General features: G+C 35.1%; 1 protein-coding gene and 1 pseudogene across 1 annotated transcript; one reads left to right on the top strand and one right to left on the bottom strand.

Moving 5' to 3' along the window:
* Positions 1–213: 213 nt before the first annotated feature.
* LOC121258861 lies at positions 214–3239 on the top strand (annotated as a pseudogene).
* Positions 3240–7219: 3980 nt separating this feature from the next.
* On the bottom strand, positions 7220–9996 carry LOC121258266 (protein SHORT HYPOCOTYL IN WHITE LIGHT 1). Its single transcript, XM_041159727.1, has 4 exons — positions 9774–9996; positions 9411–9620; positions 8147–8212; positions 7220–7664 (listed from the first exon to the last, which is right to left on the bottom strand). Exons 1-4 carry the CDS (start codon positions 9933–9935, stop codon positions 7521–7523), a joined length of 582 nt encoding a protein of 193 aa, XP_041015661.1. The 5' UTR covers positions 9936–9996; the 3' UTR covers positions 7220–7520.
* Positions 9997–13223: the final 3227 nt, after the last annotated feature.

The following is a 13223-nucleotide window of genomic DNA, read 5'->3' as shown; positions in this document are numbered from 1 at the left end:
GAAAAATGAAAGAAAAATTTGAATAAAAATATTAAAAAATTATATTTAAATTTTTATATATTTTAAAATTTATAAAAATTGTATTAATTTTTGTGTCTAAATAATGATTAAGTAATAATTAAAAGAGAAAGTTAAAAAAATTTAAATTTTATTTTTAAATTTTAGTAATATTAGATTTGTCTTGCTCATCAAACAAGCCAGTAGTCACCTGTTAATCGAGCACGCCCTGCTCCCCTACATGGGTTTGTATCGTCAAGGAAGGAAGCCCACCCACAGGCTCCGTTTGTACATTTGAGTTCTGTACAAAGAATCTTCCCAGCCCTTTCTATTTAACCAGGAGATACAGTGGATGACGAACAAGTTTGGATTGACGCGTGGTTGATATCTAGAGATCGGACGGTGGAGAGGTGAGGAGAGCTAGGGCCTGGACTAGAATGGACCCTCCGAGAAATGGTGATCCCTCACAGACACAGTGGAAGTTGAAGTGAGTAATGCTTCCTACTCCCAAGTCCCGACGTCTCTGTCTTCGTTCCTTTGTTTTGGAGTGGTGGTGGACAGAGAGAGAGTGAGAGAGAGCGCGCACTCTCCAAGTAGATCGGAGTACACACGCACGGACACACGTAAAGAGTTTCAATTTCTCTCTCTCTCTGCCTCTCGCTTTCCATTTTCCAGCTCATACGCGCCTTCTTCCTTTCTTTCAGCTGCCTTTGCTAACCCGACAAAAACACCTCTCTCTCTCTCTCTGCTTGCTCAGAGTTCTTCACGAGTTTACTCAGCTTCAAAAGATTTTGAATCCGGTATCAGAAATCGTGTCGGCTTGTTTGTCGTGAGTGAATAAATGGATCCGTCGGCGCTGATTGACGAGGGATCTTTTTCCAACGCCAATGCTGCATCTCACAACCTTATGGAGATCTGGCAGTTCCCAGCGACTGGCGCGGGGGAATTCGGGGGTGGGTTGGGGCTGAGGAGGACGCAGTTCGGGGATGTTATGGGTGAGAGTCGGGACGCTTCAGGCAATGATCCAATGAGTTTGGACCGGGTACCGAATCATGGCGGTGCGAGGAAGCGGCGTGATTTTGAGAACGATTCCGCCAAGGGCGTCTCCACCAGCAATGACAATGTCGCGGTATTTGCTCAAAATTCATTCCATCTTATTCAATATTCATCCTTGTTATTGTTATATTCTTCGTTATATATATTTTTTTGAGTGAATTAAGTTGAAATTCTTGTCATGGTTTCTCTCGATTTAATGCAATACCATATGGATTCATGGAATTGGAGATTGAAACTGAGTATTTGTGGATGTTTAGCTCAAACAATTTTATAAAAATAATGCTACAATGCCCCTATTTTGACCTCATACATTTAATTTTTTTTTACATTTTTTTCTTTTATTTACTAATTAAAGAAGTTAATATTAGTGTATCCATAATTTTTTTTATATTTTTTAAAATTATTAAAAAATAATATAAAAAAATATGAATAAAAAAAATTAAAAAAAAAAATTTGCGCCTGACCGCTGGCCGGCAGCGCAGCACTCATTTTATAATCTGAGAGATGAGTTGGGATGATTGCGATGCTTGATTCTATTTGCTGGATTGTGCAGAATGATTGCGGCGGAAAGCGGCTCAAAAGAAGATCAGGAAGTGGGGGCGAGAATCCCGATTCAAAAGCTGAAGCAGAACCCAGTTCAGGCAAGCGTGTGGAACAGAATACTCGAGCACCGTCAGAGCCGCCCAAGCAAGATTATATCCACGTACGAGCGAGAAGGGGCCAAGCTACCGATAGCCACAGTCTGGCAGAAAGAGTAACTTCCCACTAACAATCCTCTCGATATCTTGTTATTTGACTCTTTGAAGTAATTTTAATGCTGGAAATTTTGATATGATATTTACTTTTTTATTTATTTATTGAAGTTGATCACAAGCTTCTATATCAATAGTGTGTTTGATTTACCAATAAATAAATCCGAACGTAGCTTTTTTTTAGGATTTATTATGCATAATGTGGTGGTAAATTGTAGGTGATGTGAATAATTTTTCTTATTTTCTATTGATATAAAAGGACTACTGAACTTTAGATCCAAAAACTTATACACAAGCTGTTCTTTAAATTATGTATGATTGTACTGCAATCATGGTAGAGTTAGTGGTGCAAATTGAGATGGCAGTGGCTTGCATTGAATGATATTTTATGATTGGAACCATTTGGTGGACAGGCTAGAAGGGAAAAGATAGGCGAGAGGATGACAATTCTACAGGATCTGGTCCCTGGTTGTAACAAGGTATGATGTGGCCATTTCTTGAACTTCAATCACCTTCTGGTTGTCCAGTTACCAAAGAAAAAGTTTTTGTAAAGTTTAAACTCCATTTAGTTTATTTCTTTGTATGTTCAACAATAAATAACCTAATCTGTGACACAGTTGAATCTTGCTCCTCTACATTCCACATCAGATAAAAAAAAAAATCTCCCAAGCTTTAGTCTGAAAATGAGAACCTTACTGAAGAGAGAGATAGATACATACAATGGGTCTGACAATATTTATTGTTGCTCGTGTGAGTTTTTTTTAGCATGAAATATTCAAAAAATGTTGTAGATCCAATTTCTTGTACCTATCTTCCTCCCACTTGAGGCTCTCAAGTTAGTCAAACTTGAGGGATTTATATTCTTCTACATCAGTTGTATTGGTATATTTTACTTTCAGTTCCAACTAGGCTTTTAAATTCAGGTTATTGGCAAGGCACTGGTCCTTGATGAAATAATCAACTATGTCCAGTCCCTACAGCATCAGGTTGAGGTATAAATTCTCTTAACTGATTTAGATTTTTGTGCTATTCTGCTGTTTGTTTAGAATAAGTAATCTTTTTTCACTTACTAAATCAGAAGTTGAGCATTATAAAGTTTAATGGATTTTGCAGTTCTTGTCAATGAAGCTTGAAGTGGTCAACTCAAGAATGAACCCCAGTATTGAAGTGTTTCCTTCTCAAAATGCAACTCCAGACTATACGGATAGATATTCATGAAGCTGGTTTTCTGTATAATGTATGTATATTTGAAAGCAAGCATAGGTAGTAGTGCCTTTTTTATCTCTAACTTGCATATTTTCTCTTTTAAACTCTGATTTACAACTGATTTTGCGCAAAAGAATAAAGTTGTGCATAGATGAGTCATGCACCATACATATATCTGCTTTGAATGGATGCCAATTTTTTTTGGTTTTGCGAATTAGTTATGAAATATTGTCTTTCTATTGTCTTTCGTTTTTAAGGAATTTGGATTCACAACCCATCTCAACTCATCTCACTATTATTCATTACTATTCATTAACTTTAACTCACAAATCTCACTACTATTCACAACTCATCTCACTACTATTCACAACCCATCTCAACTCATCTTTGAATCCAAACGACACTTAATGATGCATGCTGATCTCCAAACAGCTAAATTTAGAAGTTCCTTAATGCAGTAATCATATAAACAACTAGGGCTGGAAGTAAATAGGCTACTTGAACTCGAAATTGGTTCGATCAAACTCAAATTCGGCTCGATTCGTCTACTTAAATGAGTCATTCATGAATACACAATTATGATAAGAGAAAGTCTTGAAACAGGACGGGTGTAAAATTAAGATTTACACCCTCCAATCAGAGAGAGACACGTTCGTAATCTCAAGAGCTATACAGTAGACCCAATAACACCAATATTACTCTTAGCAAACTCTTTCTCCACAAAAAGCAGCAAACATCTCTCTCCTCACTCTCAGCAAACTCTTTCTCTGCAAAAGCTCTCTCTCTCCTAAACCCGATTCTATGTCAGTCTCTCTATCCTCAATAGATGAATAATAGATGAATGTTAATGTAAAAAGAAAGAAATATAAGATATTTAACTCTTCAATTAAACAATCTAGGTTTTATTAATGGAGCTTTTTCTTCAGTAGTGTTTTTCTAAAATATATAGAACTTTTTCTTCCACCTTCAATGCTCCAAGATTGGGTTTGAGATCGTCACCAGTAGCAACTCATGGCTGTTTCTAGGTAATATTTACTTATTATCACAGGCTATGATGTTTCTGGGCAACTCATGGTAAGTAGAAAGGAGAGAGAGAGAGAGAGAGGTTGGCTTCTCCCTATATGAATTTGAGGAGAGAGAGCTCTTGAGGGGAGAGAGAGAGCTCTTGAGAGCAATGGAGGAGGGAAGAGATTGGGAGGGGACAAAAAGGGAGGGGAGATCGGATTTTTATGGGGGGATATAGATTCACTGCATGCAGCTTCATTTTTCATTTTGTAAAATTCCTACGTGTTTTATTATTATTAGTGGGTGTAAAATAAAGTTGCACACCCGTCCGGTTGCTAACTGCTCTCTTATGATAAGAGAAAGTCTTGAAATAGGACGAGTGTAAAATTAAGATTTACACCCTCCAATCAGAGAGAGACACGTCAGTAATCTCAAGAGCTATACGATAGACACAATAACACCAACATTACTCTTAGCAAACTCTTTATCCGCAAAACGCAGCAAACGTCTCTCTCCTCACTCTCAGCAAACTCTTTCTCTGCAAAAGCTTTCTCTCTCCTAAACCCCGATTCTATGTCAGTCTCTCTATCCTCAATAGATGAATAATAGATGAATGTTAATGTAAAAAGAAAGAAATATAAGATATTTAACTCTTCAATTAAACAATCTGGGTTTTATTGATGGAGTTTTTTCTTTAGTAGTGTTTTTCTAAAAAAAAATAGAACTTTTTCTTCCACCTTCAAAGCTCCAAGATTGGGTTTGAAATTGTCACCAGTAGCAACTCATGGCTATTTCTGGGTAATATTTACTTATTATCACAGGCTGGGATGTTTCTGGGCAACTCATGGTAGTTATAAAGGAGAGAGAGAGAGGCCGAACAAGCTAGACTTTTGAGAGAGAGAGAGAGAGAGAGAGGTTGGCTTTTCCCTATATGAATTTGAGGAGAGAGAGCTCTTGAGGGGGGAGAGAGAGCTCTTGAGAGCAATGGAGGAGGAAAGAGATTGGGAGGGGACAGAAAGGGAGGGGAGATCGGATTTTTGTGGGGGGATACAGATTCACTGCATGCAGCTTCATTTTTCATTTTGTAGAATTCCTACGTGTTTTATTATTATTAGTGGGTGTAAAATAAAGTTGCACACCCGTTCGGCTGCTAGCCGCTCTCTTATGATAAGAGAAAGTCTTGAAATAGGATGGGTGTAAAATTAAGATTTACACCCTCCAATCAGAGAGAGACACGTCAGTAATCTCAAGAGCTATACGATAGACCCAATAACACCAACGTTACTCTCAGCAAACTCTTTCTCTGCAAAAGCTTTCTCTCTCATAAACTCGATTCTATGTTAGTCTCTCTTAATAGATGAATAATAGATGAATATTAATCTAAAAAGAAAGAAATATAAGATATTTAACTCTTCAATTAAACAATTTGGGTTTTATTGATGGAGTTTTTTCTTCACTAGTGTTTTTCTTAAAAATATAGAACTTTTACTTCCAGTTTCAAAGCTCAAAGATTGGGTTTGAGATCGTTACCAGTAGCAATTCATGGCTGTTTCTGGGTAATATTTACTTATTATCATAGGCTAAGATGTTTCTGGGCAACTCAGGTAGAAAGGAGAGACCGAACAAGGACTTTTGAGAGAGAGAGAGAGAGAGAGAGGTTGGCTTCTCCCTATATGAATTTGAGGAGAAAGAGCTCTTGAGAGCAATGGAGGAGGAAAGAGATTGGGAGGGGGACAGAAAGGGAGGGGAGATCAGATTTTTGTGGGGGGATACAGATTCACTATATGCAACTTCATTTTTCATTTTGTGGAATTCCTACGTGTTTTTTTATTATTAGTGGGTGTAAAATAAAGTTGCACACCTGTCTGGCTGCTAGCCGCTCTCTTATGATAAGTATTAAGCAATACAACTTGTACAAACTCTGCTTACCTATAAACTTGAATAAATTTTTATTTGTTATTTCTTGTAGTATTATTACTATATATATATATATAATGAAAATATTTTTAATATTTAAAGAGATTGAGAGAAATTATGTTCCTAATACTAAACATGTTACTTAAATTCTTATAAATATAATCATTGATATGTTTATATAAGTTTTATAAAGATATTAGCAAAAAGTCAAAATTGGTTTACCAAGTTTTATAGATAAAATTATAAGATACAATATATATAATTTATTTGTAAATATAAAATCCAAAATCCAATAGAATAATGCTACTCTCACTGATAGTGGTCACCGAGAATGGCCACCGATTTGGTTTTTTTTTTTTTTTTCCACTTAATGGTTAATGAAGTATTTTTTAATGAGTTTGTGTTTTTTTAAAATGTTTAAGAGGGTTTAAAAAATGTTTGAAAAAAAAAACCAGAAAAAAGAATACACATTCGGTGGCCACTCTCGGTTGATGTAGCATCATCCAATTCAATATGATGAAAAGTCCGAGCTCGACTCGTGTTCTAATAAAAGGCAAAACCAATCAAGCTTGACCACCCACTACTACTTGAACTTGGCTTGTTTACACCCCTGCCAACAGCAACCATAGGCTCAGAGGATTGTGCCCCCAATCATAAACATCTTAATTGAGGCCAATGTAAATGTTTAATTAATTATCAGTTACACCCCTTTTAGGTTGGGGTAAAAGAATTCATTTATTTTAAACAAACAGCAGAACAGCACAACAATCTAAGGCAGTTAGAGAATTCATGCCACAACCTGATGCTGTAGGGATTGGACATAGACCATACAAGGGGTAAGTCTACGAAGGGCTTAATCTAGCAAGGCAAGACTAGCCTACAACAAGGAGCACTACGAAGAAAAGAAAAGAGACTAATATGAGGATGACTTGAACAGTGATAATGGTTCTAAAAACTAAAGTTGAATGGATTACAAATAAATATATTGAGCTCAAACGATAAAATGAATTTAGTTTTCGATTTAGTTTATAAATAATTGGTTTCGATGTTGTGTAGTGCCACACATAATGACAGAGACTTACCCTTTCTGTCTCCCTTTCTCTTCTTCCCCGGCCAATCGTTGAACAAAGAAAGGGTTTGAGCAGAGTGTTACACCAACACTAGGTTCTTCCATTGCCAAGAGCATCCTTGGTCATTTCATTGTTACCAACAGAACTGATAAAATGTCCAAAATCAGTTAAAAGGGGTGAAGTGAAAGCATGTAAAGGTCAGAGATACAATCTGAGTACAAAATTTTATGTCATATATTTCGAAGTGGAGAAATCATCACATTAGTGTACATCTATCTCCAACAGGGTAGATGAACCATTTAGACTGTTCAGTTAATAAATCAAATAGTATGCAGTTTGAATCACTTCCTAAGCATATTTATACTGCCTATTTATATCTACATATCTACAGAACTTAAAGCCACAAAAAAGAAAAGCAATCTAGTAGTCATGTAGCTATATAGAAGACCAAAGGAGGAGAAAGAGTGATATTCTGTAGGAAATTCAGGAAAGAGAGCTCTCCAACAAATGGTCAAAATTATGTAACAGGCTGTGTTGCTCCAAAGGAACTTCCACCCTGGTTAAAGCTGCTCTCACTTGATTGGAAATAAAAAACAATTGCCCATATAACACGCAGGAGCAAGATCACCGTGAACACAGTGCTTCCAAGGGTACGGACCACCTGAATCAATAATCATCATATCAGTTGTTAGCTTGTCTCATCTATTACAATGTGTCCGGTTATCAGCTGATTCAGAATGCCAAGACAGTCTGACAAGAGTATTTGTGATGTGGGCCTGTGGCTAAGTCTACAGTTGGAAAATTTAATCAAATCAAACGGTGCAAGACGGTGTGATATTTGCTCGTAGTCTATCATTTGCTTTATACTTCAAATAAGTGGGAAATATCGGCCATTTCATAATGCTTTGAATTTGGATAATACGTTACAAAGTAAAATAGAGAGAGAGAGAGAGAGAGAGAGAGAGAGAGAGAGAGAGAGAGAGAGAGAGAGCTTGTTTGCATGATAAAAAATGTTTCAGCATATCCAATTACCATGACATATAAACGTGGCTTTCAAATCATATGCGCATGTGGTTTGCTTAATTGAACATCAAACAGTTAATGGGATCTAACTTATCAAATTCAGTGACGACAAAACCATACCTCAAGAAGTGCTTTCACAATAGATAGCGAACCCAAGAGCAGAATGCCATCAACTGCAAAAGATACCTGTATTCCCGGTACAAGGTTAGAAAAGAAATTAGCATATTTGAAACACAGACAGCCAAAAAGAACTCGCAAGTTACTCCAAAAATCATAATAATTTGCTCACAATAACATGCAGAGATAGTGGAGATGATGATGATGTTGATGATAAAGCACCTCTAATTCATAATGACTGCACTTACATAACAATAGGTTCTGTGCTTATGTATAGCATGTTATCCTGGGCTCCTGGCGTATCTATTTAATGCTATTCTTTGGAAACCCTTCTTCATAAGAAGGGGTTTTTACCTCTTTTACTTACTTTGGGGTTGCCTTTTTGGAATCCATTTCCAAAAGAGATGAAACAACAGTTTTAAAGCAAAAAAAAATCATTCTCTTACTAAATTTAGCACCAACTACCGAACATTTGGGATTGGCATTCGTTTTCTGTTTATTGTTGAGTTACATTCATACCCAAAGGATCTTATTCCACCATCTCATTCTCTAGCTTGCATTTGGGATTAGCATTCTTGACAGGGACCTCTTGAAATCTTGATCACAGTGTGTTTATGAATATATTAGGTGTTGATATAGTGAACCTGACCCATATCCATGATGCAGAGTAGCATCACTGGACAACCCAGAGGCACACCTCATGTACTTGCTTAATGCATGTCTGATATGCCGCAATGGGAGCAGAAGCTGAGTTCTAATTTCACAGATGGAGGAATAAGCAGCAAAGAACGCGACCCACACATGCATACAGCTGTCTCAACCCTCTCGAGAGATCGTGCTATCGCGTGTGTGTGTGTGTGGTTTCCAGATCCCACCCGAAGTGGAGTTTTATCCAATATATTATTCTCAAGTGATTGACCTGGGACCTATCAATGTCATAATGTATTTAACATTCCCTTTATATGCTCGGTTGCTCACCCAACACTCAATAGTCCTCTTCTTCATGTATCAATTTATGCACAAAATCTACCTTCCGATCAATGCGTCAAAGACTTCCAGCAGACATCACGAAAATGAGAGAAAGTTTTCGAAGATTATTCACTACTGATCAGTTTGTTCCTTTAAAATGTCACCTACGTCAAACAGACCCAACACCCAAACTCAATTCGAGTGGATTCTTCAAAAAAAGAAAAAAAAAAAAAAAGCAGTTCCAAGCCAGCATAATTGATTTCTTTCATGCAATCGTTAAGGAAGGAGAAATAATTACCAGCTGGGGAGGTATTATGGCTGGCAAAACGGAGCGGGAGGCCTTCTTGGCACGCTTGGAGACCTTTTTCAACATGCTTTGCAAGAACCTGATTAACAAATCAAGGCTGCTCTCTGTATCTTCCTCGTCGCTCTCCTCCTCGGCCACATCATCGATTTCGAAGAAAGCTTCATCAATCTCATCTGCTTCTGTGCCGATTGAACTGTTCAACTGAGAACATACATCATCCATCCTATGGTCAAATACTGTCTCCAAGTTCTAACTTTGCGTCCGTGCCTCAGTGCGTGCGTGCGTGCGTGCGGGTGTGGGTGTGTGTGTATGTGTGTGTGTGTGTGTGTGAGAGAGAGAGAGAGAGAGAGAGACCTTGCTGTGACAAATGCTGATTATGGGCTTTATGCGAGGGGTGCGGTGGTGTAGATAAAGAGTATGGTGAGGGAATGAGAAATTTGCAGAAGGTGAGAACGAAGAGTGGAGGGTCGTGAGGTCAATCAATGGGGATAACGTTGCTGCTGCTCCTGCCGCCATTATTGCCCGGTTCGAGATATTACAAGCAGCAGCATTACGATACTTGGGCTGGGATTTAGGGACGCATCGATTCCCTGATTCATTATTTGGGGCCCACGTAGTTGTTTGGAACAATGTCTGTCCTCCAGTTTTTTAGGCTCAAACCTGATCTCCAACGCGCCCAAATCTGAGTTTGAGATACGAGTAGTCAGAAATAGTGTAAAAAAAAATTGGAAAAATCGGTTAAGATTGTGTTTGAATAGCGAGATATTTTTAGATATTTTATAAATAATAATAATAAAATATGAAATAATAATAAATAGTATGTAAAAAGTAATAATAAAATAATAAATAGTAGTAAAGTATTTTCAATATCCAAACTAAGCTTGGATAGGATCGAACCGAATTGGTTGATTCGATACAGTTTATAAGTAGTTTGATATGATATCAGTTTTTAAGAACCAAAATCACTTTTAAAACGGTACGATACAGGTTTTGATATTTTAAAAATCGATTTAAACGGAACCAGACTAGTATATATATTTATAATTTTTTATATTATATTATATATTATATGTTAAATTGTTAATTAATATAACATAAAATTTTAATCTTATTATGCAAGTAACATAAAATTAATATAACATATTATATAACATAAAATTAATCTTGCAATTTTTAATATAAGATTTTAAATAACATATAAATCTTAATCTCATAATATAAAATTAGTATAAAAAAAATTTTAAATTTTAAATCTTAAACATAAACATTAATATTAAGTTATTAATATAAACTTACTTTTGATATATATATGTATATATATTCTTTTTGTAAATACAGTTTTACACATTTGATCATATATATTCGTATAAAAAGTCTAGAACTTATATAAACTATAGTTAAATTCAATACTATATTAGTATGTGTTAATTATTATAAAATAATGTACTTATACTATAATATAAATAGACTAATATTTTAGTATATATAAACATCATATTATTACTAACATAGATAATATGTAAAAGCAAAAAAATGGACCAGATTGAATCGAAACCGAAAAAATTGGAAGTTTCTGTTTCGGTGGTGAAACAGTCCAGTATTAAAGTTACAAGAGGGTCATAATATAATTTTTTAATATTATTATTGTTTTAAAATTTTAAAAAGTTGAATTATTTTTTGTGTTTTGTTTGAAAATTTAGAAAAGTTATAATAATTTTTTAGAAAAATTCAGACCTGGTTTAGTTTTTCGTAAACCTTTTAAACCATCTAATTTAATTTCATCTCATCTCAATGTCTAAACACTATTCAAATACAAACATTTTTCAATTTTAAATTTTCAACATTTTCATCTAATCATTACAAATTTTTCAAACTTTCAAACAAAATACAAAAAATAATTCAACCTTTTCAAATTTCAAATTTCAAAACAAAAATTATATTAAAAAATTATATTCTAACTCTCTTTTAATTTTATAATTTTTTTATTCAACTTTTTTTTTTTCTCTTATTTCGTAAAACCTCATAAAAATCTTACCTCAAATTATTTAATTACTATTCACAAAATTTCTTTTCTATCTCACCTATATAAGCAAACGAGATTTAAGTTTTCACACCGAGTTGTTTTGCCATTGAAAAAGTGTGGTCTAATCACATGAAATAATAATAAATATTATTCGATATAGTCTATATAATCTATTTCACTTTAAAAGAATTAGATAAAAACATAAAAAAGAAAACTATTTGCCCCGAAGGATTGTTTGGCTATTAAAAAGTTGAGGTCTACCTTATATTTGATGAAAATAATTTGATACTTTGCTACGTTTAGATAGTGAAAATACTTAAAAAGTATTGAGAATATTTATAAATAGTAGTAAAAAAATAATAATAGAATAATAAATAGTAGATAAAAAGTAATGAATAGTAAAAAAGTAGATAAAAAGTAATAATAAAGTAAAGAATAGTAGTGAGAGTACTTGAGGTACTCTTGGTATCCAAACGTTTGGGTAGTGAGAATACCTGAGAAGTGTTGAGAATGTTTGTAAATAGTAGTGAAAAATTAATGAAAAAGTAATAATAGAATAATTAATAGTAGGTAAAAAATAATGAATAGTAAAAAAAGTAGGTGAAAAGTAATAATAAAGTAAAAAATAGTAATGAAAATACTTGAGGTACTCTTGGTACCCAAACGTAGCCTAAAGCAATAATCATCTCTCTTTAAATCACGCCTTTATCTCTATGAACTCATTTCTTTCAATCCAAAACAAGAGTCGATCCAAGTGTGGGAGAAGTTCTAGCTCTTCCCTCCCCCTCCTCTCCCAGCTTAAAAACCAAAATTTTTTGTATATTTTTTTCTTCTTTGACATGGAAAATGTCCAAATTTATCTCTAACAGTGGACAAGCGTGCCTCAAGAACCACCCAAAGTGGCCCATGCGCCCCATGCTTTGCACATCACTAGAGTTCCAAATACACATGCATCACTCCATCCGATTCTCAGGTCTTAGACCTTCAAGATCTAATCATCTATGCCTCTCCATGGCTTGCTTGTGCGGTCCCATGCATCAGTACAAACTTGCATGCTTCTAAAAAGAATGCGAAGTTGTAATCAAGTTGACTCTTTATTCACGCCTATCTTACACATTTCCCTAAAACTTCGAATCAACATATATATTCCTCTATCCAAGTTTGTAGAGTAGGAGACGGATACTTTCTTCAATTGCAAAAAATAGATCCAAAACTGGTATAATCCCATCTATGGTAACCTTTCAGTACGGTTGTAGTAAAAATCTTGGACAGACCTCTTGACGATTGTCAACAAAAACAAATTTATGGTTGGTCTTAGACCATATTGTGTCTATAGGACAAGAAAACATGAGATCTGAACTATTCCGTTTCTCCTAATTTTGTCTTCCTATATTTTGTACACTTTTATGATTGTTTAACACCTAGATTTGAAAATTTTGAGCGATTATAGAGGTCCCAATTGTAGTTTGAAGGGATTTAATCCCCTCCTCTTTTTTGACTAGTCTACTGGAAGATATGACTCAGCTTACTGAGAAGATATGACGATAACTTCTCCTATATTTAAAATAAGCCATCACTAATAAACAACCCCAACTATCAAAGATAACACCGAAAGGCAAGGGAAATTCTAATAACAATCCCATCACTTGAATTTAAATGAAAGATCAAGCGGTTACCACACCTAAGAAAGGGCCATGGCAGATTTTATTTACACCCACCTAGGTGCAACAATGAAGTTAAGTTTTTTCTCCTAAATGATCCTGATTATCTTCACTAACTTC

Source organism: Juglans microcarpa x Juglans regia, chromosome 3S (assembly GCF_004785595.1).
Source record: "Juglans microcarpa x Juglans regia isolate MS1-56 chromosome 3S, Jm3101_v1.0, whole genome shotgun sequence".
NCBI classification, from domain to species: Eukaryota; Viridiplantae; Streptophyta; class Magnoliopsida; order Fagales; family Juglandaceae; genus Juglans; species Juglans microcarpa x Juglans regia.
This window is presented reverse-complemented; position numbering and strand designations above follow the sequence as displayed.

Excerpts from the sequence above, each read along its gene's own strand:
- LOC121258266 (XM_041159727.1), bottom strand. The coding sequence starts at position 9,935 with ATGGCGGCAGGAGCAGCAGCAACGTTATCCCCATTGATTGACCTCACG. Across the intron at positions 9,621-9,773 it reads TCAGCATTTGTCACAGCAAG|TTGAACAGTTCAATCGGCAC; the intron begins GTCTCTCTCTCT and ends GTATGTTCTCAG. Across the intron at positions 8,213-9,410 it reads CCATAATACCTCCCCAGCTG|GTATCTTTTGCAGTTGATGG; the intron begins GTAATTATTTCT and ends CCGGGAATACAG.